The 23,046-nt window shown below is 48.0% G+C and overlaps 1 protein-coding gene and 1 long non-coding RNA gene across 5 annotated transcripts; both read left to right on the top strand.

Moving 5' to 3' along the window:
* Positions 1-13: 13 nt before the first annotated feature.
* Positions 14-23,046, top strand: LOC6735756 (filamin-C). Of its 4 annotated transcripts, XM_016181352.3 has the most exons (17): positions 15-119; positions 3,569-3,879; positions 6,221-6,871; positions 7,121-7,426; positions 7,704-8,440; positions 8,501-8,756; positions 8,924-9,271; positions 9,399-9,596; positions 9,673-10,106; positions 10,192-10,610; positions 14,812-15,823; positions 16,172-16,392; positions 18,310-18,458; positions 18,566-20,660; positions 20,722-22,214; positions 22,280-22,459; positions 22,527-23,046. In XM_016181352.3, exons 2-17 carry the CDS (start codon positions 3,643-3,645, stop codon positions 22,656-22,658), a joined length of 8,868 nt encoding a protein of 2,955 aa, XP_016029121.2. In that variant the 5' UTR covers positions 15-119; positions 3,569-3,642; the 3' UTR covers positions 22,659-23,046. The 4 variants fall into 4 exon arrangements, with proteins under 4 accessions (XP_039148278.1, XP_016029121.2, XP_039148276.1 ...); XM_039292342.2 differs by lacking the exon at positions 8,924-9,271; XM_039292344.2 differs by lacking the exons at positions 18,310-18,458; positions 18,566-20,660; positions 20,722-22,214; positions 22,280-22,459; positions 22,527-23,046 and adding an exon at positions 17,449-17,761 and having other exon boundaries at positions 14-119.
* LOC123327114 lies at positions 11,168-12,574 on the top strand. The gene is made up of 2 exons (XR_006541586.1): positions 11,168-11,251; positions 12,371-12,574. It is a non-coding gene; the product is annotated as an uncharacterized LOC123327114 (long non-coding RNA).

Below are 23,046 nucleotides of genomic sequence, written 5' to 3'. Positions count from 1 at the left end.
ATCGTAAGTCCAATTTCTGCAGCCAATTTCAGTCGTTGTGAGCAACTCGTGCGCGCTGGACGTGTTTTTCAATTGAAACGCTTTTCTGCTTTTTTACCCCGCGCAGGCGAATCCGAAGTGTAAGCAACAAGTGCCAAAAGGGAAACAAACACTCATCTACATGTGTGTGTACCCACACATATTTGTGCTTTACTGTGCTGTGTGTGTGTTACTCCCCCCCCGACTTTTTAATAACTTCTGATGCCGTCGTCTAACGTTAAAGTTAACTACACATAGTTTTCATGGATCTTCATGTGTCTCGCCGTTCGCCTTGTGTTTGGTTTTGAGTCTGTTTTTCTTTTTTTTCCGCTTTGCGTGCCGAGCGTTGTTCTAATTTTAAGCTGCTGCTTAAATTAGAGGGGATATACATATATGTATATATGTATTGTATCTATACAATTTCGTGCGGAATTTGTGCTAAACACGTGAACGGGCCTCGAGGCGTGTGAATCGGAAGAAAAACCAACAAAACAGACTTGGCCGCCAGCATAAATACCAAAAGTCGCAGTTATAAGATATTCAGATTCAGATATCTGGCCTAGCCCATTGCATAATAGGCGAATGCGAGGGGAAGCGAAAACAAAAACAAAACTTTAACTAAAGCCAAAACCGAAAGCGAATCTGAATCTGAGCCCGAGTCTGGGCTCGCGTCTGAATCTGAATCTGGTTTTTCCGCTGGCGCTGTTCGATTGGTTTTAAGTGCTGGCTAAAAGGCATTTTCAATTGTAATTGCTGCGGCTTTTAGGCGAATAAACGAAGCAGAGTAATGAGCAAAAATTAAAAAACAAAAGAACACAGACACACTCATTCATACGAACCAAGAAGGTTTGGCTTGGCTGCGCTTTGGCGACGCCTAACGGCATTAATCAAAAGACTGAAGACACAAACTTGGCAGTGCCTCAAAAAGAGCAGGGAACACATATGTACATATGTACGTCTGTGCGTCTGTGTGAGCACATCGCTTGGAGTGTTTTCTATTTATGACGAACCGCCATAAAAATGATGCCAAAAATAAACGCTTACTCGCTATAGAAGCGTGCGCTAATAGGCCATCATTTAACTGTGAGGCGTGGCAAGTGTTACAATCGCATTTGGCCAACAGGAAGTCGAATATGTAATACCAACAGACAAACGAACAGCCCACCCCTAGTCTTTAAAGTTCATTCGCTCTGAAAAGGAAATAGCACTGAATCTACTTATAATAATCTTGGAAAGGATGCGAATGTAGTATCAAACTTTCAAATCGCATTATATGCTTTTGGCAGGGAATCAAACCAACAATTGGCTTGTGTCCAACTGAGTAGTAAAGCTAAGTCTGCCTCTTACTATTGTAACTGATAAAAAAAAAGAGTTTAAGAAACCTAATTGATGAAATAACTTAATCGTCTTTTATTTTCCAAAGTTCATCTCTAGAACAGCTTTTCGTAGTAAATTCCGTAACCATCCATCACCATAATTATGGGCTTCACCTCCACTCCAGTTAATCTCATATATTTCAAAGTTAATGACGTTGTCATAGAACATCTAACCAAATATATTCCCACAGCTCGGATCCAAACAGAGTTGTAGCTAGGCATCCACTACAGAATCATTGAGAAATCAATGGCCATTTGGTACACGGTTTTGGCACAAATCAAACTTGAAATCGCACCCACGTCTAGAACGAGGCGTTGAACCAACCAACCATGTGGGTGGCTGTCCCGATGACGACGACTACGAGATTTGGCTGGCCGTGTGGGTTGGCAAGGCAAAAAGCGAAATATGTATATACGAATGTATATTCGGACAGCAAACAAATCGAAAAGTGTAAAAAATGCCAGACACCTACGTGCACATCGCATTCTGTGATATAGATACACCGATTTGTAGCCAACGATACGTACACGTTTGCCCATTCAAAGTCGGAAATTTTGGCCATTACGTAATGCCCTAAACTAGGTGTGCTAGCTGGCCCTCTTCTGCCATTTAAAGTCACGACAACACTTTCGATATTTACCTGCTGACCAACTGAGTAAACTAGGGAGCGGATTGGTCATTCCCATTACCATTACCATTCCCCTGGCCAATAGCACCACCAATACCATTATCATGACCATTCCCATGACCTTGCCGCCAGCTGAATCCATAGAACTCGCCGAGGAGTGGGGCTCATTCCACTCCGCTGGCGAGTGCAACTAATTAGGTTCATTGCCAATGTCAAGTGTCAGTAAATGACATCAGCCACGGGATCACTCATAAGTCCGAGGAGCAATTCATTAATTTCCACTTTTTGCTGTCCCCGCTGGTTAATTTATTTCATCCAAGCCACGCAGTTTTGTCACTGAGACAAAAACACAACAATGACATCTCTGGTTAAAATAAATTAAGGTAGAAATTAGTTTACAGCAAGGCTGGGTATTTAAGTAGTTAATTAATGTTTTAAGGGAAATTCCTTTGAAGAGTTACTAGCTTAGCTACGTCAGCTGTCTGTTGTAATATTAGTCAGCAATATTTTCTCGCACTGTATTCTCCTGGTGGGGCGTTAAAAAAGTGCTCAAGCCACAACTCATCGCTGCTGTGCCGAGCAAGTGATGAGTGATGTCATCCCAGAGTTGTTTACCTCTCCGAAAAGTGTTTGTCAATAAATAGTATTTGTATTCGAAATCTGCATACCAGCCTCGCTCAGAACTGGACGTGCTATGATATATGCGAGCTGTGGCAACTGACTTGTTGGAAACGCAACCGGATTTCCTATAATTAAGTTGGTTAGACGGTCATTTGACGCCTCGTTGTCTTCGCGACGCCGTGTGGAAAAATGCCAAAAAGGCCATTCAGACGGCCAACTTTCGGTTTGCACAAATTGTTTGGGTAAAAGTGCGACAAGTGAAAACGGGCGAACAATTGACAATTGATCGTGGCAGATTTCATTGCTGTGATTACGGCCATTATCTTCTGGGTTGGCTCCCACGTTTACACACATGTTGGCCTTCTAACGTTTGTGAAAGACTTGCCCAAACAGCCACATTCACGACATCCACTGGCATCCACAGTACTGCCCACCAGATCTGCTCGCTTTTTGCCTGCTGTTGCCGCGGCGAAATTCCAAACTAAGTGATTTCTGTTATTTTACAGACTCTTTTTTTTATGTATTATTTTCGCCTTTTTGTTATTTTTGTATTCAATTTTCCTTTTCGCTCGCTTCGTTTTGGCTTGGAAGCGACGAAACCAGTTTTGCTTTATAGCCAGATTCAGAGATATTCGCACACACACATTCGCTGGCGAAACCCCCCGCATTTTTTTTATGAGTTCTCCTGCTGCTCTCTGGAGCTTTGAGCTTTGGCCATGACGTCATCGTTTGTTTTGGCCAGGCCAAGAGAGCAGAGCCGCCCAGATCGACCAGCTAAGCGCAGTTCCAGTTCGCTTCGGGCCGCGAGCGCGTGCAAACGAAACTAAAACTGATACTGAAACCGAAATCGAAACCGAAACTGAATAGCATAGCTACAACTAGCACCGATCAGAAGTATCTCATTTACCCATTTCTCCCGATCAGTGTTTCGAACGCGAGTTACATCTGTACACACATATGTGCGAGTCGCAGGTGAAGTGCAGTGACGTGCAGTGAAGATGGACGTCAAGGACATAAAAGGCGCCAAGGTGACGCATGCGGGGCTGCTCAAGCACAACTCCGATGGCACCACCGAAACGCAGAAGATCACCCACGCCGGTCTGGTGGCCCGGAGTCCCGAGGGCACCGCCGCCAAGGGTATGAACATCCGGGGCAACGAGGACCTCTGGGTGGAGATCCAGGCGAACACATTCCGCAACTGGGTCAACGAGCATTTGCGCGAGACGGGAATGCAGGTGAGTTAAGCCATAAATGTAGATATAGATACATTCCGATTATGCAACACTTTCTAACCGACTGAGTAATGCCCGCCGACTGAATATCTGATCGATCAAGCGCAAAAAACAATTACCCAATCAATGGGCCGGCTCCGTTGAATGCGGAATTCGTAGAACTATCGATGAAACAGGGCCTGAGAATCGTTGAGTGAAATACAAAACGTTTAGATCTGGAATTTTAGCCAGGAAATGATTTGCGAAGGCAGTTGCACATAGAAAAAGTGGCATGTGTTCAAACTGCTTAATAAAGTGTAATTAGGAATAAAAAAACAAAACAAGGGTATGTGTGCCAACCCAAAAGTAGAGTTCATTTCCAATTAATATGCACGATTTTTATGTATTACATATCACATAAGTCAAGGCTTTCGAAGTTCATATACCGATCCCATTTAAGCTAAATATAATCGCATAACGAGCACATTGACTGTTGACAGAACCCGTAAAAGTATAAATCTCCATCATAAACTGGGGCCTCTAGCTCTTCCGCGAGTTTCCCTAAAAGGCCGCGCTCATAAAACTCGGCTCAATCGCCCACGCAGATCTTGAACTCCAATGGCAGCATCGACAATTACATTAACAATGATGCCAAGTGTACTCACACGGACTTATGTGTACTGCCAACAATGCATTTCATTTGTCCAGGGACTTTTGAACTGTCACTCTGTTCCGACGGATTTTCTCACACGCACCGCACTGAACGACCTGAACCGACCATATTTGGCCAGTTGAATGCCAAGGCCAACGCATCGAGTTCCCATTAGCAGTTACAATACACAAAACAAGCTAAAGCTTTTGTGCGCGATCTTGCCCGGTTTCGAGTATAAAATTCGGGGTTTTATTTATTGTTTTTTTTTTTACTTTTTCGGTTGGGCCAAAAATGTATATACATGTATGTGATGAGCAAGGCTGAAGACCCCTTAGTATACAGCGCTAATTGTGACCTGGCTGGCGTCTATTTGGGTCACCAAACCAAAACGAGTCATCCAAGTTTGCGTTTTTTTACGCTGTTTACAATTCTAGTTCATGCGTATGCGACAAATAATATTGCAATCCACTTTGTATGACAAATGCATGTGCAAACAAAGGGAAATGCTTTGATGGGAGCAGATACACGGAGAGAAATATTCAAAGTGACTGCATTGTATGACCTTAGCTATTAAATGCAGTTCAACAACAGTTGCCTCAGCTAGAATTAAATGATCTCAAAATGATTGCTGTCGTTTTAGAATGACTAGTCATTTTCTGACACAGAGCAAACCTTTATATGCAAATAAAAGTACATATATTTTGTCAGGTGAAAACGCAACTGCCAACGAAACTCGAGTTCATATCGTAAAAGCAGAGGAATCTTAAAAATTTAAGGGCGGAATAACAGCAGCGACAAATAACAACCCGCGGCAGCTTGTTAGAGAGCCATGGAGCAACTATGTGCGATGTGAGATTTTTATGGCATCCAATGAATATTTTCCTAGGCACAAACAAACAGCAACAGACACGCGATTGTCTCCGTACCCAGTTCTCCAGTTTTTTGTCGTACTTTATTTGTTGAGTTGAGTGGAGTGGAGTGGAGTTCCCCCAGTCGAATGCCGACAGCCGCCAGATAAAAAGCTTTATGTCAAATGCTTAAAATCGCGCACAATTGGTTGCACCCGGGCGGAGAAAGCCGGTCCGTTTGGAGCAGCGAACCTGTTGGGTTCCCAAGCCCAAGCTCGAGCTCCATGTGCCATGTTCCGAGATCTGGTCTCCATGCTCCAAGTTCCGAGCAAGCGGTTTACCTTGCAAAGTGGGCCACCAGTTTGCGGAAGGGGCGTTGATTGCTCATTAGGAAGGCTGCCAGTCAAGCGACCTTCTTGCATTTGCGCAGACATGGTAGGCGTTTCGCTCATTTGCTAATCTCCATTGGGAATTATGTACATATGTACTACAGCAAGTCTAGTAATCTCAACTAATACGTAGCTGTAAAGAAAATGCTGCTAGAGTCATTAAATAAAGATTAAAAATCTCTTCTTTCGAACATTTTGTGTTTTGGGTTGGCATGCTCTTTAAAATTAAATTTATATAGAATGGAAAATTAAAAACTACCCCCCACCTAATAGACCGTAAAAAGCTAATTTCATATTAAATCTAATTATAATTAAATAAACCAATTATGGAATGCACTCCCATCCCTTACTTGCCACATTACTTGCGTTGCTAAACGAAACGTATTCCTGCAGTAATCTAATTATTTGCCACAAACTTTCCCATTACTGTTTCTAATGATACGGAGAAGTTAATGCAAATTTCCATTGTCTCTCAGGTTCATGACTGGGCCACCGATTTCTGCGATGGCACATGTCTGTGCGCCCTTGTGGAGAACCTGCAGACGCGTCCACTGAAACCCTCGTGGAATCGCCGACCCGCCAACCAGCATCATTATTTGGAGAACGCCACCACTGCGCTGAAGTCCATCGAGGCGGACCACATCAAGCTGGTGAACATCGGCAACGTGGACATCGTGAATGGGAACATAAAGCTGATCCTGGGACTGATCTGGTCCCTCATCGTGCGCTACCAGATCGGAAGGAGCAAGTTCCCGCCGCGCAAACTGATGCTGGCCTGGCTGCAGGCCGCTCTGCCGGACTGCAGGATCACCAATCTGACCACCGATTGGAATAGTGGCGTCAATCTGGCGGCGCTCCTGGACTACTGCCAGCCGGGCTTGTTCCCGCACTGGCGGAGTCTCGATCCCAGCCAGAGTGTGCGCAACTGCACCCAGGCCATGGACTTGGCCCAGCGCGAGTTTGGAGTGCCCAAGGTTCTGGAGCCGGAGTACCTGGCCTCACCCTGGTTGGATGAGCTGTCCGGCATGACGTACCTCTCGTACTTCATGAAGCCCGGTGGTCCTGGTTACAATGCCACCATGCGATGGGTGAATACGCAGGTCAAGGACCCTGTGAAGAACTTTACGGTAAGTTAACATCTATAATCATATATCAGTTAACTTCAGTTATAAAGCTGCCTTCTTTTTTAATAAACTTTAATGGCTCTACAATAAAACACGCTTTTTAACGCATTTAAATATGACCTTTTAATCCGTTGAACAAAAGTTAATGTACATCTGCAACAATTGCATTAAAACGAACATAAATACTTATTAATTCTCGTATTTTTCCAACCAATAATAATCGTATCCCATAATGGCACTTTCATTTCGCAGACCGACTGGAACGATGGACGCGTTATGTGCGAAATTATTAAGGGACTGGGTGGCTCGGCGCCCGCTCCGGAAAAGCTCAGCACCGATCCCTTCCACTACGAGAACAACATTCGGAAGGCGGTGGACGCGGGCGCCCGGCTGGGCGTGCAGCCCATCCTGACGGCCAAGGACATGGCCAACCCGGAAGTGGAGCACCTGGGCATCATGGCCTACGCGGCCCACCTGCAGTGGGTGCCGCCGAGGCCTCCGCTGTCCGACCTGGTCAGCGTCTACCTGGAGAGCACATCCGGTCGGGTGGGCGAACCGGTGAGTGAAGCATATACATATATATGCATGTACAGCTGGTGGCAAAATAATAGGGCACTCGTGACTAGATAAAAATATATATTATTTCCTAACACAAATCCGATCAGTGGTGTTTGCTTACAAGATAACTAGAAAGATAGCTCCCAATGTTAAAATTAAACAAATATTTTTACTAGTCAGCTCATTTATTTTATCCATAACTGTGCTCATATACACATATCACACTGCAGTCTGTCAAGTGCAGAGCGTAAATGTTTAATGTCCGATTCACACGCAGACCCACTTCCGCATCGACGTAATGTCCCGGGACATAAGCCTCAGCTCAGTACGCTGCCACGTGGTTCCTCCGTCCGGACAACCGGGACAGCCCGTGCGGCTCAATGCCCACGGCGAAGGAGTCTTTGTGCCGGAGCGCTATGGGATGCACGAGATTGTGGTGGAGATCGGCGAGGACAGCCTGGGCGGACACTTCTTCCGAGCCCTGCCGCGTTTGCTGCAGGTGGCTCCGCCGGGAATGGCGCCCTGTGCCTTGGGCAGTCTCGTCGAGGTGCTGGTCAATGCCACCGGTGCGCCCAAGACGGAGGACATCCTGGTCACGGCGGTATCGCCCACGGGCATCTCGCACAACTGCCCGCTGAAGAAGATCGACGAGGGACACAGTGCCATATTCAAGCCGGACGAGGCAGGTATCTGGGAGATAGCCATCACCTACCAGGGTCGCCACATCCAAGGAGGACCCTTCACCTGTGCCGTGTTTGATGCATCCGGAGTCTCGGTCCATGGTTTGGATGGAGCCATGCCGCTGAGGGCACACACCTTCGAAGTGGATGCACGTGGAGTGGGTGTTTCGGGCGAGTTGCACGTGGACATTGTCCACGACAAGCATTCGCTGGTCTGCTCGGTGGAGAAGATCGTGGAGAACAAGTACAGGGTGACTTTTATGCCCAGGCAGAATGGAAAGTACCGGGTGTACATCTACTTCAATGGCTACGATGTCAAAGGTTCGCCTTTCATGTGAGTACATCCACCTGGCTTAATGATTAAATTTTTAATCGTGATTATGTCGAATTCCAGCATGCGTGTGGGCACCAAGGGAAGATCTGGCAAAACGCGCAGCAGTCCGCTGCACGACAGCAAGCACCGCTCGGAGAGTCCCTCGATGCACTTCGTCTCCACCACGAACACGCGGCACAATGATTACCGGAACTCCTCGCTTTCGAGGCACAACACGGCCGAGAGGACCAACAGCTACTCGCCCCAGTACTCGCCCAAGTTGGACACCACTGACTACCACAGTTCGAGTTCCAGGTACTATAAGCGGGAGAGCGAGGTAAGTTGAAGTCAGGGGAGCAGGCATGCGGCATGGGATATTCCTCCTCCTCATTACCCAAACCCATCAAAATTGAATGTTTTGGCTAACACACACACACCCACATGTCCACTCCTCCATCCTTGGTCCGGTCCCCAAACACACACACTGAAACCTACCTTCGACAGGAGAACCATGCCACTCCGCCACCAGCTCCACCACCAGCCAGTGGTTCCCCCACGGTCAAGTACCTAAACTCCGCCGATCTGTACACGGAAACTTTGAACGGGCGACGGGATTCGAAGACCTCGAACAGCAGCTCCACGAAGAACGACTACTACTACGACAAGGAGAACGAGCTGTACAGCCAGAGGCGTGCGGTGACCAAGCCCAAGTTGACGCCACCACGCGAGGAGCGCGAGCTGACCAGCACCACCAATACCAGCAGCAGCAGCAGCTTCCAGCAGCGCCACCAGCAGCTGGCCACCAGTACCCTGACAAGATCGCTTAGTCCAATACCTAGTCCCACACTCAATGTAACTAAATTTTTGTTGTTTCGATTTGCTTATCCCAAAAAGAAAGTTATCCAACGATTAACTCTTGTCTGCTTTGTGTGATTCACTCATTGCGATCATTTGCTAACCCTCGTTTTACTTTCGACAGACTCGATCAAGCGAAGTGCACACCCACAGTCCGTTGACCATCAAGACGTCCAATCAGTACGAGAGTTCCACGCGGAATATCACCAGCAGTCCGCGGCACGCCTCCGTTTCGCCCGTGCAACGTTATTCTCCCAATAGCGCCTATATCACCACGGCCACTCACCGCATGGGAAGTCCGTTGACCAGTCCCGTTAGTAAGGTAGAGTAAACAGTTCTCAGAAAAATAACCCTTTAAGCCTTTAAACGCCTAAACTAATCCTTTCTTCGATTTTCAGAATGGTTACGAGTCGTCGCGTACCGTAGAAAAGTCATCGACCTACAAGTCCACCTCGAACTACGTCACCGATTCGAATATTCGTGCCAGTCCCTCGCTTTACGGAACTGCCGAGCGACTGCGTCGAACTGGATCCCCCGAGCCCCGCATCGACCACTCCTCCAATGTGAGGGTGTCCTCGATGAAGCCGGCTTCCGCCAGGCGGGACAGCTGGGACGTCATCAACAAGACGAAGCACATGCTCTCGCACAATTCGCTCGAATCGCTGGCGAACATGACCGAGAAGCAGCTGAACACGGAACTGCAATACAACCGCCCGGATTTGGACCACGAGACGCACCGGAACACCCAGTACAACAAGTTCGCCCTGCACAAGCAGCAGCAGCAGCAGTCGGACTATCGTCGGGATTCCCCCGATGATGCAGAGCGCTACAAGTGAGTACAATCGAAAACGTGCTGATTTAAAGCACTTTTTGAAATATTATTAACTATTTATATTATATTATTAATTACCTCGCAGACCCAGTGCCATTACAGTCAAGTCACATTCGAACAATACCTATACGGACAAGTCCGGTGGATATACGAAAACCGTTAAGGAATCCAGCGAGCATGTGGTTACCGAGAGCAATGGACATGGCCCCTCCCCGGGCTATGGATACAGCTCCCTCTCTAGATTTCGTCCCATAGACGGCAATGCAACTGGTGCCAGGGCCATTCGAGTGCAGGATATTCCGAATGGCTCTATTGGACGGCCCGTCGAGTTCGAGATCGATGGCTCGAGGGCGGGCTCCGGCAATCTGGAGATCCTGGTCAACGGCGGGCGTGTCACCTCCTCGGTGCGCTCGCTGGGAGGTCAGAGGTTCATAGCCAGCTTTACGCCCCACGAACATGGAACGCACACGGTGCAGATCACCTTCAATGGCGAAACAGTTCCAGGTGAGTCCGAGTTCGCTTATTTACCGATATGTGGGGGTGTATAATAAGTGGTTTAGTTACTTATAAGGTCATCTCACTTGAGACCACATATTTTGGCCATAATCTTAGATAGGAACAGCTTACTGGTTGTTCCATTGTTAAACTAGAAATACTATACTATACCGATATAGTCGACTTCCTTGACTAGGCTAGTGGTCCTGATCTAGAGTATATATACTATACAGGGTCCAAAACGCTTCCTTCTCCCTTTTACATACTTTTCGACGAGTCAAAATGAGATGAGATATTTTAAAGAACTATCTGCCCACTGTGCGGCGAATTCTCGTCGTGTGAGTCGCTCTCTGAGTTTCCCACTCCCGCACACTCTCACTGGCTCTCAGTTGAGCTCAGCTGTGCTCACCTGCCGCAATCTACGGGCGGCTTACGCTCCGGCTCGCTCTGTGATCGGATTTACCTGCTCGACGGGTTTGCGAGCTGAGGGCGCTCCCAGCGAGAGTCGCGTTGGCAGTCGAAGATCGCGCTCCAAACGAAACTGACACGTCGGCGGCATCGCGGTTCGCAAAACGCCTGGAAAATTGGCAAGAAAAACGCACCGAATTTGTGATTGTGGCTAGCGGAGAATCCGATAAAAGTGAAGAACTGTGTGTTAAACACGAAAAAATAACCCCACGCGTAAATACAAACAAAAAAGAATATTAAAGAACGATTTATTGGACTGCCGGAATGTGAAGCGAATCGAAAAGATTCCGTGTCTGAGATTTCTAAGCCATAGAAATATGCTAATATGCGCCCCTCCACTCTCTGTTTTTTTCGGGGTCTCTTGTGCGAACAAAAACCAGTTTAATGAACCTTTAAGCTGGAAATATTTCGACTCCACAGCGAACTCGCAGCGTTTTTGTTTGCACGAGGCTGAGTGTTTTGGCTCAGCCGAATCAATAATGCAATGAAAACTGTCTCCGCATTGCAAGGCATTTTCATTAGCCATTTTCCGCTGTGACAAAGGGGGCAGCCATCTTGGTTTGCCAACTGCAACTTGCACTCTTGGCCAAGATACAGATACACAGATACATCCGCGGCACACCGTTGTTGTTGTTGTATGTGGTTCAAGGCGCACTTGTTGCATGCCAGTGCATTGTGTGTACACATATATATCTATATATCTGTCGGCTCGGGCGGAAATCAAATATCTGCTCCTGCTGCAGCCGAAAACCCGTTGGGATAGGTTGTCAGTCAGGTGTGCAGGTACGATGGTATGGTGTGGCATGGAGGGCGCGACAGGTATGCGCCAGATCTCCGGGCCAGATTGCGATTTCTTGGCCACGTCCACCACTTTCCACCGATTTTGAAGCTCACGAAATATATGCATACCTTACCTACCTATAGCCAAAGTTTAGGCATCGTGAGCAGACATTTCGATTTCGTTTGGCCGCATTTCGTTTCGTTTCTTTTTTTATGTTTAACAATGAGCGTCGGCCACACCTCTCTCTCCAACTCCATCTCATCGGAATTAGCCTCCTTTAGCCGCTTTTACCCGCCGCTTTTGGCCATTTCCGCTCAGCATATTGGCACACATTCCCACTTCCAGCTCGGAGCGGCTGTTTGGGATTTTTATGAGCCACCGCCATTCAAAGTGAAACTGCCAGCCCGTCTGGCTTGTGCATAATTTAATAACGAAAATTGTCGAAAGGCAGCAGCAGCAGCATTAACTGGTTTTCGACGCGCCCCTTTAACCCTGTATACCCCATTTAACCCCCAAAAAGCACAGAGAGCTGGAGTTCAACTCAAGTGATTATAAATACTGATAAAACGAAAGAAAAACTAAAGTGTCGTGTGGTAAAAACGCGATTAAAACGTGCGCCGAATCGTGGTCGTGCCGCGATGTCATTTTGTGCAACGCTCCGCAAATTCTTATAAGCGTTTTCGCTTAATCGTTGTTGTCTTGTTGAAATTCAGATTGCAGCTCCGAAAAAAATGCTCACATAAATAAATAATTTACAACCCGCTGACATAATCGCTACACGAAATAATCTTCACCTCTTTCAAGTTCAGACGTGCCGCCAGCGATTGTGATTTGATTGTTGATTCTACAGCTCGCAACGGCAAAAGAATAAAGGTCTTCGGATTTTGATTACCCAGCCATCTTGCACCGTCGACAGCATCGCTCCTCAGTCTCCAGCCAGCAAAACGTAAATTCTCCTTTGTAACATTCGGAAAATAGTTTGGTGTAACGGTCAGGTTCAGTTTGGGTTTTAGTTTGGGGTTCAGCATCGGGAATCGGAGAATCCGAATTAAAATGAGAATCAGATTCAGACCTCTGCGACAGCTGCAGGCTATCTAACGGGCTTTTGCGGCGAGTCACGTAACCGCAGGCAAAAAGTAACACACAAGTGTATGCACTGAAAGAAACACCCATACCTATTCAAATTTGTGAAATCGTCGATTAGGGTCTTCTATGATAACAGACTTTCTGTATGTTTATATTTTAGTTTAGTTGTATGAAACTAAAATCAAACAAAGTGAAGAGTAGGGAACTTTCTTTCTATACGGCTTTCTTCAAAGGCTTTTGTTCGAGTGTAGCTCCCCAGTGGATGCCTATGCAGATTGAATAACAGCGTTAGATGCCGCATACCTGCACTTGTTCTCCGACCGCCGGGCAACCATTCAGCGCTGCGATTAGCACTCCAGCTGGGAAACCGGCCAGAAAAGCGGCAAAAAGACAGCTTTTCATTTGGCCGAATTGCAGTTGCTCTAGCCACTTGCTATTTGTTACCTGCAATTTACAACTTACCTCGCAGCCACCGTGCGACTTGCGAGGAAGTCGACCAAGATTTGTCGGGTGCGTTGGACTCGACTCTTTGGATCGGCGGTCGCCTAACTGTATCTTTTTGCATAGCCGCTGGCCATGCGCAGAGTTATGAGAGTGCGATAACTGATTAATGATGGCCTCAATTGGTAGAATACCGAAAACAAACAACACAGACAGCAACAGCAACAGTCAGAAACAGTTACGAAAAGTGTTTGGGCCAAAGTGCTAGGATGGCAAGTGTCTTCCACTATGAGATTTTCACAGCTCGGGCAAATAAAAAAGTGTTTGTTTTCTTTTTCCATTTGAGTTTTTGTGATTGAGCAGAAGTTTCCCAGGGAAAGAAAAGTCGCGCCGGCTGAGAACCCAAAACGAAGCAAGTTTGAGCTATGACAGTGCTGCAACTCGACTTTTTTCCATCGAACTGGCGCGACTGACCGTTTCAGCGATTTTCATGGAAAGCCATAATACATACAGCAATACAGCAGCAAGTGCAAGCGAGCACTAAAAGGAAAAGTGCAACAATTGCTAAAAGAGAAATGCATGGAAAGTTGCAAACAAAAGTAAATTTGAGCGCCAGGCAGCAAACACTAAAAAATGGGGAAAAAAAGACGACCGCCGTGTCCAATAAAAATGCTGTGAGTTGTGAGATTCGAGTGCCAACAAATAAGCGAGCGTTTAACGAGCCAATTGCCAATCTGCCCCACCATCGCAAATTGGCTTTGGAGCCACTCGATTGCGGCTCCTCAAAACGATTTAATGATGCTTTCGGGCTCACTTCGAAACATTCCTGGACTAGTCGCACTAAACTACGGTACCAACTTACGATACCACAGCCACTCTGAGGAAAGTCGAGGCACAGATACGCAGCTCCAGATTCACATTCAGATTCAGATACAGATACAGAGATTCAGAGCCACAGATACGCACTTGTCGCCGGCAACCAGGCGGCACAGATTGAGATTGCGACAATTATAATGAGACGCAGCTAGAAACAATGCAAAGTCGCAGCGGAAACCTTGTCAACTGAAGAATGCGAGGTTGGATCGTAAAGTTGTGGCCGGGCCAAAGTTTTATTTGTGATCGTGTAGTTTTACCAAGTGGGACTTTCGATGCTAAGTTATAATGGATAGAAACCAATTTTAATGTATCAGAGCAGAGCAACTTAAGCATTTAAGTAAATTATACTTTACGTATTTGACACACCCACTGGGGCACTGCCAATGTGGCATCAGTCTCAATTACCTGAGTTGCATATACACACCGTTGCTTTGGGGTCAAATATGGCTACAATCTACTGGGGTCGTTAAGTTAGCTGCTTAAAATGCAATTTGCAAAGCAATCTTTATTGTTTTCCAGATACTTATCGATTGGTTCATTTGCTTTCCGCACCTACAGGTTCACCGTGGCACGCTGAAATCATGTCCTCACCCGGCCTGACCGCTCTGGGCGAATCCACTCGCCTGGTACCCGCCAATACGCCGGCGGTTTTTGAGATACTGCCGCCTCCTGGACAAAGCCTGAGTAAGGGCGAGTGCGTGGCGACGGTTTTGACTCCTAGCAAGTCAAAGCTGAACGCCAGAGTCACCCACGAGGCGGCAAATGGTGCTGCTCGCATCGAGTTCGTGCCCACCGAGGTGGGCACCCACGTGATCGATGCGTCCATCAACGGCACGAAGATCGCTGGCGGCCCGCTGATCGCCAAGGTCTACGACTCCAGCCTGATCCAGGTGACGGAGGTGAATGGCGGCGTGGTCGGCCAGCCGTGCCAGTTCCGCGTGGATGCCAGCGCCGCCGGCGAGGGCCAGCTGGAGATATCCATCAACGAGGGCGAGGTGCCCAATCATGTCCAGGTGGTGGGCGGCGGTCGCTGCCTGGTCTCCTTCACGCCGGAGCAGGCCAAGTCGCATCTGATTGACATCAAATTTAACGGAGAAACGGTGCGCGGCTGTCCCTTTGTCTGCGCCGTGGCGGACACCTCGCGAGTGCTCCTGAATCTCTCCAACCTGGAGCTAATCCCAGTCAACCGGCCCTCCTCCTTTCACATCACCGTGAGCGGAGGTGGAGCTGCCGAGCTGGCTGTCAGCGTGCGCGGTCCCCAGGGCGAGTTACCTGTCCGGGTGACCGGAGATATCCACGCTGGCTTCACGGCCGAGTTCACGCCCACCACCGTTGGCGGGCACTCGATCAACGTGGAGTACAACGGATTCGCCGTGCAGGGAACCCCCTTCCTGGCGAAGTCATACGATGCCAGCAAGGTGGTGGTGGGCAGTGTCTCGCGGGGAACCATGGGACGCCCGGTGCAGTTCACAGTGGATGCGGGCGATGCCGGTGAGGGCAACCTGGAGATCACGATTTCGGCCAAGGGACAGAACATTCCCACGCAGGTGCATCCGCAAGGCAGTGCAAGGTGAGTCCAATGCTTTCAATTGACTAAATGTGTTTGTGGCAATTTAAACTTTCATTTATTTGCTAATAGAGCACAATTATTTTCATGTCTGATGAAGATAATTTGTTTAGTTTTCTTTTTTATTGCGCTTCTTTTTTCCTATTACTATAATTGCTTGAATCACTTTAAGTACTAAATTTTCTATTCAATTATCAAAATTACACTTATCTATCAAAAGTTCTCTACATTTGGAACTTTTTATAGCTTTAATGAGAGCTTAAGAAGAACTGTGTAAAGAGTATCTTGTATTAAACTACCTTTAAATGTTGTGGTTGCAATTTAACATTTTGTATCTTTTCTCTTTTGCAGATTTTCGGTATCGTTTGTGCCCACGGAGTCGTGCGAGCACACGATCAACGTGTCATTCAACAAAATGCCCGTTCCCGGCTGTCCGATAACGGTCAGCATCAGTGGGGGCGTGGCCGGGCCCCAGGTGTCCCTGGGTGGCCCAGGACCCGTGCACCAGACCAATTCTTTTGTAATCAATCACAATGGCGGCCGTTTGGAGGACATCGAGGTGAACGTGGAAGGTATGTAGGCACCGGTGGCCAGTGGAGTGCTCCTTGGGCCCAAATCCCACCTCTGCTAACCAAAAGTCATCTGTTTGTGTGGGGCTATCTGCCCCGAGGCTCCCCTTCATTCCCCTTATATGATATGTGTCTTGTGCATTGGTTTAGTCGTAAGGCTCGTAATTTAATTGCTCGATTGGCTTATTGTTTGTGTCTGCTAAGCGTTCTATTCGATGGGATCCATTTGCATAAACATATCCGTATCTGGTAGCAGTAACCGTATCTGTAACTGTATCTGTAACTCGTATCTGCAACTCGTATCTGTAGCTGTATCTGTATCCGCATCGCACCCACTCTCACACACCTCACGCACAAAAACTTGTACAGGCAATTTGTATGAGCGGAAATCGTTGTGGAAACTCCCAAGCATGCCACACCCCACTTTTCACCGCCCCCATTCACCAGACCCACATGTGGTTGATGTCTCCAGCAGAATCCCAGAGTCCAAAGACAAGGTGCTGCACTTAGAGACTGGATTTATGAGATGCGCAGCCTAGTCGTGTAGTTTCTGCGTGCTTTTGTAATTATGTTGCACATACATCATTTGCTTTTACAGTCGAACTTCGTTTAAAGAGCTTCAGTGTAATACATCTTTATTTTCATGTGTAGCTAGCATGTTTTAATACGGTTTTTTCGTTTGCAGGTTTCCTAATTATATAAATATTCAAGAAAAAGAAGATCCCACAGGATATTTATTTATTGATAGAAAAATATACCCAAGTACTTTGCTGAGCTATGGTTTCTTAGGAAAGTTCGACTGTAATCCAATCCGTGCGGGCTTAAGGGTTCTGTTTTGGGTATTATGAAGTAGTAGGATGTATGCAAATATGCCAAAGGGCCAGATATGGAATCTTAGTACCCATAGATACCATATATAGTTGCTATTACTCATGTAGTTCCAGCTTACTAGTCTCCTGTGTGTTTTGTGTGCATTTATGATTGTGTCTTACCTTTGTTTGTAATTATATGTCCTTTTGTAATAATGTTGCTCACTTTTGTATCTGTATTATATTTCAGGACGGCGAAATCTTTTGTACTAGAATATATATAAATCTATGCATATACTTACATTACCTATACTTTTAAACGAGGGAGTAGTCTCCGCGCTCTCCCCTACAAATATATATACTATCCTCCAGGTGTATATATACTTGCTAACAGTCCGAACCACAAAATAACCCCAGATTGAGTCTCCGAATGAGTCGAGAGTCCATGCCAACACAATAACAAACAAAGTATTTACTAATGTCCGATTGTTTACTAATTTGTTTCATACTGATTAATGTGTAGAATTACTCGAACAAAAATAAAGAAAATGGTTTAAAACAAACTCAATAGGTTGTATATCCAGCAGGCTCGTTCATAGTGCTCTGTATGCAGTGTACAGATCCACTTGGGATTGCTCTAATTATATCTATATTATCTATACAGTATTGTCTCTGACCCTTACCCCACATGCCCGTTTACTAACCGTTTCTGGCACACTCAATACAATAATCAATCAAAACTAACCGCACTCCAAGTAAATGACTCGAACTAATCTAAAACACGATCACAAACAACTACCCCCGACTATCCAAACACTTTAAAGATTAAAATGACTAATCAATTGAACATTTTTCCAAATTTTTCGCCTCATCCGCGATTGAAAACTGAAACTAAACACTAACCCAACAACACACATCTGACCCAACTGAATCGTTGCCCAATTATCGAATTTCAACAAAACAAACAAACGAAATCAATCTCAAACTCGTTTCCGGCCGCGTCGCAACCGAAAATCAAAATCAAATCAAACACGCAATAATTAATCAATACTAAAATCCAATCGAAATGATAAACAAACAAAAACCAACGCAAAATCGCTGGCCAAATCAGGACCTGCTGGCCAATCGGTTCCGGCGCAAGTGCATCAGTCCGCAGATGGCGTCTTCAAGGCGGAGTTCGTGCCCAGAGTCGTGGGTGAGCACCGGGTTAATGTCACGGTCAACGGATTACCCACCGCCGGAAGTCCATATGCAGCCAAGGTGAGTGGAGAATCTTATCTTAAATTGCATTCACTTCAAGTGTATGTCACACCTTTAATGAATTTCGATCTGAAATCCAAATGCCATTAAAATGTTACTTCATTCAGGTCTACGATGTCAGCGCCATCAAGGTGAAGAATGTGAGTAGTGGCACTGTGGGCAAGGCTGTCACATTCCTCGTGGAGACGTCCCAGGCTGGCCCCGGAAACCTAGAGGTGACCGTCAACGGAGGCAGGGTTCCAACTTCAGCCCAAGCCCAGGGTCAGCACACCTATGCCATCAGCTTCACTCCCCGCGAGGCTGAGAGTCACACGGTGGAGCTGCGCTTCAATAGCCAGGATGTTCCGGGATCCCCGTTCACTTGCCGTGTGGCTGCTGCCGCTCGTATCCAATCGCCGGAGACCATGGACAAGGTCAGCGTGGGACGACTGTTCGAGTTCGTGGTGGAGTCGGACACAAAGCCGACGGTTGAGGTACTCGGTCCTGCCAGGCGTAGTGTGCCCGTGAAGATCGACGCATTGGGTACCTCCACCCTGGGCTACAATGTCAAGTTTGAGCCCATGGAAGTAGGCGATCACTCGGTGGAGGTTCGTCTGCCCGGTGGTGGTCACGTGGAGGGCAGTCCGTTCCTACTGAAGGCCTACTCCGCCGAGAAGGTTATAGTCACCGATATCCGTGCTGGCGTGGTCAACAAGAGTGTGAGCTTCGGGATCAATGCCTCGCAGGCAGGAGCCGGCAACCTGGAGATAATTGTGGCCGTCAATGGCAAGAACGTGCCCAACTTTGTCCAATCGGAGGGCAATGCTCGGTTCAAGGTGAACTTCAAGCCCACGGAGGCGGCCACCCACTCGCTGTCGGTGCGATTCAATGGACATCCGGTGCCGGGCTCACCATTTAGCTGTCACATCGCCGCTGCCGCGGCTTCGCCCTCGATGGGATTGCCACGGGCCATGGCCATGGGAGAATGCCTGAAGCAAGCTGCCGTCAAGATGGACAACACCTTTGAGCTCGAAGGCTTTGAGGGCGTGGAGCCTCAGATCTTTGTGACCTCGCCAGCAGGGGACAATGAGCACTGCCAGTTGAGTCAGCACGACGGGGGTAGTTACTCCGCTTCGTTCCGCCCCACCACTGTGGGTCGCCACCTGATCAGTGTGACAGCCAACGATCAGCACATCAACGGATCACCCTTTAGTTGCAACGTGTTCGACGTCTCCAGGGTGAGCATTAGTGGACTGGAACAGCAGTATGGGCCAGCCAACCTGGGCGTTCCAGTTACCTTCAGCGTTGACGCCGCAGGAGCTGGTGAAGGAACCCTGGAGCTGGTGGTTTCCACGGACAGCAGCACCGTTAAGGCAGAGGTGGTGGCCTGTGCCCGCGGTCTGTACGATGTGACCTTCGTGCCCCAGAGCACCGAACCCCACTACGTGAACATCACTTTCAACGAGGTGGCCGTGGACGGAAGCCCCTTCCGCGTGGACATCCAGCAGCACACGCAGCATATTCAGATCGGTAGTTTGGCGGCCATTGATTTCCCATCGGACGATCAGATCGTTGAGATATTCTCGCCGGATCAGAAGTCTGTTCCGTATTCGATTAACCGGCAAACAGCCGAGTTCCGGACCCACATGACCGGGAACTACACTTTGCGATTCATTGATCGCGAGACCCGTCAGCACATTGGATCCCGCACGTTGTGCGTCTTTGATCCCACGCTGGTGAAGATCACTGAGGTGAGCGAGGCCTTCTGCCATCGTCCAGCCAGCATTGGCGTGTCCTTGAACGAAGCTGGGCAGGGAGACCTTTCGGCTTTGGTGCGTTGTGGCGCCACCGAAGTACCCCACACCATTCGCGGACCTAGCAAGACGGGAGTATATGAGATAGTTTACCAGCCCACGCGTGTTGCTCCTCACAAGATCAGCATTCTCTTCAACGAAGTGCCCATTTCCCTGAAACCCCTGGAGATCAATGTCCTGCCCGCCAGTGCTGGCAAAGAAATCAGTGTCAGTGGTCTGGGATTGTATCAATCGCGAGTGGGAAAGACCACTTCCTTTGCCATCGATACAGTCAAGAGGCCAGCTAGGGAGTTCGATGTGGTGGTCTCCGGACCAGGAGGACAAGCTCTTCCGGTCAGATGTTATCAGACAAAGAACGGACACCTGCAGGCGGAGTTCACCATCAACAAGCCGGGACAGTGTGTCATTGGTAAGGTTAAAGAGTTTACACAATTCAGACTGAGAATCTAATCCGCCTTCTTTCTTTACAGAGGTACTCCACCAATCGAAGCCTCTGCCCGGAAGCCCATTTACGTGTGAATCCTTTGACAGCAGCAAAGTCAGCACCCAAGGGGTCACTAAGGAACCACTGGCCCTTCACAGTCCAAACAGTTTCACAGTACGCACGGATAATGCCGGAACCGCCGAACTGGAGGCGTTCGCCATATCGCCAAGCAATCAGAGCATTCCCGTTCTAATTAGCGAGCAATCTGATGGAGTCTACAACGTGGAGTTTGTGCCCTCGCAGCCGGGCAACTACAAGCTGACCCTCATGTACGGAGGCGAGACGATTCCTAGTTCTCCACTGACCTTTACCGCCTCGTCCAGTGGCGTAAGGAATGATGCCCGTGCCGCCGGACACGGACTGGAGGTTTGCCACAGGAACAAGGAGGCATCCTTTGTTGTCTACTGCCCCATTGCCCCGAACGTCCAGATCGAACGATTGGATGAGTATGGCGAGCGGATAGAGCCGAAGATCAAGGCTCTGGGCAACAATGAGTGGCGCATCTCCTACACAATTCTGTCAGTGGGCAAATACGAGATCAGAGCTAGCTGTCCAAACAGGGGAAGCTTGCCGGGATCGCCGTGGCACATCAGTTGCGTGGAATCCAACAAGGTTACACCCGTAGGTGGCTGGGGTACTCTCGTAGATCACGACGGCCGTCTGATTCTGCCCGCGCGAATTATTTTCGACGTGGAAAATGCTGGACCGGGAAAACTGGTTTGCAGCATCGATGGCATCGAAATACCGGTGGACAAGTTGGTCGACGGCAAGATGTGCCTGAACATCACCGGCGAGAACCTGGCTGCCGGCGAGCATGACTTGGATTTGACTTGGAGCGGCTTAACCATCACCCAGTGCCCCAGGAGTGCCTTCGTCACAGGTCAACAGGCGGCGGATAAGGTTCAGCTCATGGGTCGGGGTCTGGCTGCAGCTCAAGCTGGGGAGGCAGCACACTTCACAATCGATGCCTCCAATGCGCCGGCTGGCAGACCGGAGGTGATCCTCACCAGCCAGGACAACACGTCGCTGCCAGTGAGCTTGGCGCAACCGAGGCCAAGCGAAAACATCTGGCTAGCCTCCTACACTCCACTGAAATCCACAACTGGCACTCTAAATCTCTCTGTAAAGTGGAACGGTCGTTTGGTCAAGGGATGTCCGCTAACGGTGGCAGTGGGCTCTTCAATGGATGCCTCAAAGGTCATAGTCTCCGGCGAGGGACTGCGTCACGGTATTGTGGGCAAGGATATTAAGTCTTGGATAGACACCAGGAGAGCAGGACCCGGCGAACTCACCGCCCATTGTGCTGGTGTACGGAAAGTTGCCTACTGCGAACTATACGATCATGGAGATGCAACTTTCACCCTGAACATCAAGCCCCAGGAATCAGGTCGCCATATCCTGACCATCAAGTACGGAGGACAAAATGTTCCCGGCTCGCCATTCGCACTGAAAGTGGCCGGTGCACCGGATGCTAGTAAGGTGGGTTCACATACAGTTCTCCCCATAATCGATGCTTTAGCTAAAACCCATCTCTAATCTAACAGGTCCGCGTTTATGGACCTGGAATCGAGCATGGCGTGCTGGCCACCTTCCAGTCGCGCTTCATCTGCGACACTCGCGGAGCGGGAGCTGGTCAACTGACAGTTAGGGTCCGTGGACCCAAAGGAGCTTTCCGCGTGGAGATGCAGCGAGAGAGTCAGAAAGATCGCACCATACTGTGCAAGGTAAGATCAGCTATATCTCGATCGAGCCACGGATATCTATAATAACTATTCTCCCAACAATCTCTAGTACGATCCAACCGAACCGGGCGACTATCGAGTGGAGGTCAAATGGGCAGGCGAATTCGTGCCAGGATCGCCGTTCCCCGTCATGATCTTCGACACTGAGGAGGAGTTACGAAGGTACTTACAGGGCATATGAGGCCAGCTCAACCACCATGTCATTGTCTTCCCCAGTGGCCTTAGTCCACTACCCATTAGGCGCGATCAATCCCGACGCCGTGCCTCCATTTGTTCTCCCCTCTAGAATCCCGTGAAACCTTGTAGTATACTATGTATGTGTAATTAAGCTAACAACGAGACCTAAAGAGTAACATGTTATACTAATCGAGCTAGCTAACTTAAAAACAGAATGAACCGAATAACACAATCTTTAGGGTAATCCCAAATGAAAGCTTTCGCTTTTGATTATTTATAGTTTTAATATGTTGAGCAATGTAAAAACTTGCAATTGGTTTAATTATTTAGCATTGTATGCAATACAAAATACACATATAAATAAAAATCTGCGTTCAATATTATTATTTATA

The sequence above is a fragment of the Drosophila simulans genome, chromosome 2R (assembly GCF_016746395.2).
Source record: "Drosophila simulans strain w501 chromosome 2R, Prin_Dsim_3.1, whole genome shotgun sequence".
Classification (NCBI taxonomy): Eukaryota; Metazoa; Arthropoda; class Insecta; order Diptera; family Drosophilidae; genus Drosophila; species Drosophila simulans.
This window is presented reverse-complemented; position numbering and strand designations above follow the sequence as displayed.